The 3,588-nt window shown below is 41.9% G+C and overlaps 1 protein-coding gene across 2 annotated transcripts; it reads right to left on the reverse strand.

The window, feature by feature from the left end:
• Positions 1–636: 636 nt before the first annotated feature.
• On the reverse strand, positions 637–897 carry LOC112310278 (small ubiquitin-related modifier 3-like). 2 transcript variants are annotated; one of them, XM_024566504.1, is made up of 2 exons: positions 755–897; positions 637–682 (listed from the first exon to the last, which is right to left on the reverse strand). In XM_024566504.1, exons 1-2 carry the CDS (start codon positions 895–897, stop codon positions 637–639), a joined length of 189 nt encoding a protein of 62 aa, XP_024422272.1. The 2 variants fall into 2 exon arrangements, with proteins under 2 accessions (XP_024422272.1, XP_024422271.1); XM_024566503.1 differs by having other exon boundaries at positions 637–897.
• Between the last annotated feature and the right edge of the window lie 2,691 nt (positions 898–3,588).

Consider the following 3,588-nt stretch of genomic DNA (forward strand, 5'->3'; position numbering starts at 1 on the left):
TTGAGGGACTCAGTTATTTTTCTTTTCACCTTTAGAAAAGCATTCCAGTATTCTCCCTTCAACTTTATCATATTCTCACAAAAGTTAAACTTGCAATATTTAGCATTTTAAAAAATCTACAAGAAACAGCAAGTATAAGTTTATTTCCCATCCCCACAATGCCCCCAAAATGTTGCCACAGAAGCACCCACACTTTGATGACATGAGCTCTCTACATGATGGAATACACAGGAAGCCTTATTCAATACCTAGTATATGATCCCTGTGTGGACTAAAAAGGGATATTCACACCACAAACTTCAGGGAATTGTCATAGGAGGGTGAAAGACAAAAATGAAAGCAAAAGCAAATGCCAAAAACCTCGCAAGTTATTTTCCTAAGTAAACATGACACTGTGGCTGGCCTGGTTTCAGGCAGGGATTCGTCCCTGCAGACAGGTTTAAGTTGCCTCGCAGTATGTTAGAGAGGAAAGGAATTTTGGTGAATTTCCTTGGTTCCTGCAGACTCCTTTGTGACTGGCATGGTCAACGTTCACTATTCAACAGCAAGTTCATGGATGCTGACAAAGTGCTGCCAGTCCCTCTAGAGACCACATCCTAAGAGATATTCAGTCACCTGTGAGCCTCCTGTCTACTGCTAGAACAAGTCGATGGTGTCTTCATCCACCATCTCAAGCTGGGCCAGGATGTCTGCTTCATTAATTGGCTGCCCATCAAACCTGAATGTAATCTGTCTGATTGACAAGCCCTGCCAATCACAGTAGGCCTTCATCAGCTTGCTCAGTGGGGTGTGTCTCTTGACCTTGAACTGGATCACATAACCATCCTGCCTGGCCACTTTCATGCTGATGTGGTCATTCTCTGTCTTCAGTCCCTCCTTGGACTTTTCCTTGGACATGGGGGGAGGGTTGGGGCAGTGATGGGGAACTCGGCAGTGTCGGAGTGGGAGAGTCACACTCTCAGCCTGAGCTGTCCTGCAGCAACTACTCATGGGGCCACACTTTTATTGTCTTAATTTTACAGATGAAGAAAATGAGGGTCAGAGAGGTAAAGTAACTTGTTAAAGATCATGCAGCTACTAAATTGCATAGTTGGGATTTAAACACATGCCTGTCCAATTTCAAAGCTTATGCCCTTTAACAGGATAACCTAGTGCCTCTAGAGCGACAGTTAAGAGAGCAATCAGTATTCCTCATTCTAGAAAAGCCAGATATTTTTTCCCTCATGGTGACTATCTTAGTCAGTGTGGACTATTATAACAAATAGCACAGACTGGGTGGCTTAAACAACGAATATTTATTTCCAGCAGTTTGGAGGGTTGAAAAGTCCAAGATCAAGGCACCAGCAAATTCTGTGTCTGGTGAGGGCCTGCTTCTTGGTTCATAGACAGCTGTCTTCTCACTGCATTCTCACATGGCAGAAGGAGTGAAGGAGATCTCTGGGGTCTCTTTTATAAGGGCAATGATGCCATTCACGAGGGCTCCACCCTCATGACCCAATCACCTTCCAGAGGTCCCACTCCACACTGGGGGTTAGGTTTCCACATATGAATTTTGGGGAGATACAAACATTCAGTTCATAACATTAACTTTTACTCAGGGGCTCCTGTTCATGGTTAGAACTATGATGATTTGAAATTTCTGGGTACACACTTGTTTTCCTCCAAAGAACCTTTTCTGTCAACTTTAAAGGAAATGGATTGTAGAATTTTAATCTTCCTTGTTGAATGACTTTTTAAAGATTTTACTTATTTATTTTTAGAGAGAGAAAAAGGGAAGGAGAAAGAGAGGGAAAGAAATGTCAGTGTGAGAGAGAAACATTGATCGGTTGCCTCTCACATGCACCTCAGCTGGGAACCTGGCCTGCAACCCGACCATGTGCCCTGACCAGGAATCAAAATAGTGACCTTTTGGTCTGCTGGATGACACGCAACCAACGGAGCCACGCCAGTCAGAACTGTTGAATGACTTTTAATTGGGCATTTTCCTTGCTATAACTATTCTAGATCATAATCAAGAAGAATTAAAAATGGGTATACAGTGTCTCTATGAAAACATCAGTCTGAAACAATTCATTTAGCCAAAGAGAAGAGTTACATAGGCCACTGTGATGGGCTTTTCACCAACTGAAAAAAATGGAAGACTTCCATTACTGTCAACACTGAGATGAAGAATCATACTGATTTATAGGTGGACTGTGCCCTTGGCATAGTACAAGAAGAGAACAAGATCACATCTTTCCAACCAGGATTTTATGACCACAATAGTACTCAGCCATGGTGCTGGGCTCCAGAGCAAATCTCTATCCATACATATATTGACCTGTCTAATCTCAGTCTCAGCTCCAATTTTCCCCATGTCTGGAAGGCTCTGTCTCTCTGTTTACTTATAAAAATTTGACGCTCCTATTGAAGTCTAACTAAAATTATACGTTTTCCATGACTTCCCCAACAATTTCAACATCAATCTCTCTGTCCTTTCCTCATTAACCTGTGTCAGAGCCAGCTTTTTATCAGAATTTTATCAGGTTCAACAGGTATTTTTTTCCTTTGTGAGATTCTGAGCTCCCAGAAGTCAGACACTTTAGCTTGCTCTTTTCTTTATCCCTCCTGGCTTCCAATATAGTATGTATCACATGCTTTACTAAATATCAAATGCTTTTTAAATAACATTTGACTGAATAATTAAACATTAAAATGTATTCTTTCTAGACAGCAATCTTCACCCCTGCCCCTGCCTCCTACCTGGGCCCTGGCACTCAAGTGTCAGGGATCCAGCATAATTGCTAATACATTGTCTTTGGCATCAGAACAACCTGCGTTCAAATACAGTACTGCAACTTCCTAGCTGTGTAACGTAGGCAAGTCCTTTCACTCTCTGAGTCTCAGTTTTCCTTGTCTATATAATGGGAAATAACAACCCTCACAAAGTCACTGAAAGGAATAAATGAGATAAATATATGTGTCTAAGCCATACACTGCATACACACAAGCCTTAGTTTCTTTTCCCCATTTGGGTTACACAAAGACCCAATATAAGAAAAACAAACATTAATCCTTACTGTCAAGTGTTTTCAACCTATCGAATACAAGTGCCCAAATGAATTGCCATTTACTGGGCCTTACTATTTTCCTAGCATTGTGCTAAGTTCTATAGCAGAAATGAATGAATATAAGAAAAAGCCCCTGCCTTCAGAGAGCTAACTATATTGGCAGAAGCAAGAAAATCATGAGAGACACACATTAAGAATCCCAGCAGGCATATGATGAATTGCCCCAAAGGTGAACAGGCAGTAAATGCCAGAGGTGTTCAGAGGAGGAATAGGTCCAAATGGGCTAATAGGCTTGGGGTAGGCTTAAATGCCTTTTGCAGAATACGTTGGAATACAATGTAAGGAAGGAGGGAAGTGGGCATTTCAGTTAGAATAAATGACTTGTGTGCAAATCTGTGGGTGGGGGTATATTCAGTGGGGTTGGAGGACAGCCAAACACTAAATCTCGATCCTTGGAGATCAGGTAGGAGGTGCAGAGGGGGATTTGGAGTGTTGGATGGTGGAGGGGCTTCAGTACCAGATTCAGTAACATCACTAG

The sequence above is a fragment of the Desmodus rotundus genome, chromosome X (genome assembly GCF_022682495.2).
Source record: "Desmodus rotundus isolate HL8 chromosome X, HLdesRot8A.1, whole genome shotgun sequence".
NCBI classification, from domain to species: domain Eukaryota; kingdom Metazoa; phylum Chordata; class Mammalia; order Chiroptera; family Phyllostomidae; genus Desmodus; species Desmodus rotundus.

Coding starts and splice junctions, on each gene's coding strand:
- LOC112310278 (XM_024566503.1), bottom strand. CDS start 897: ATGTCCAAGGAAAAGTCCAAGGAGGGACTGAAGACAGAGAATGACCAC.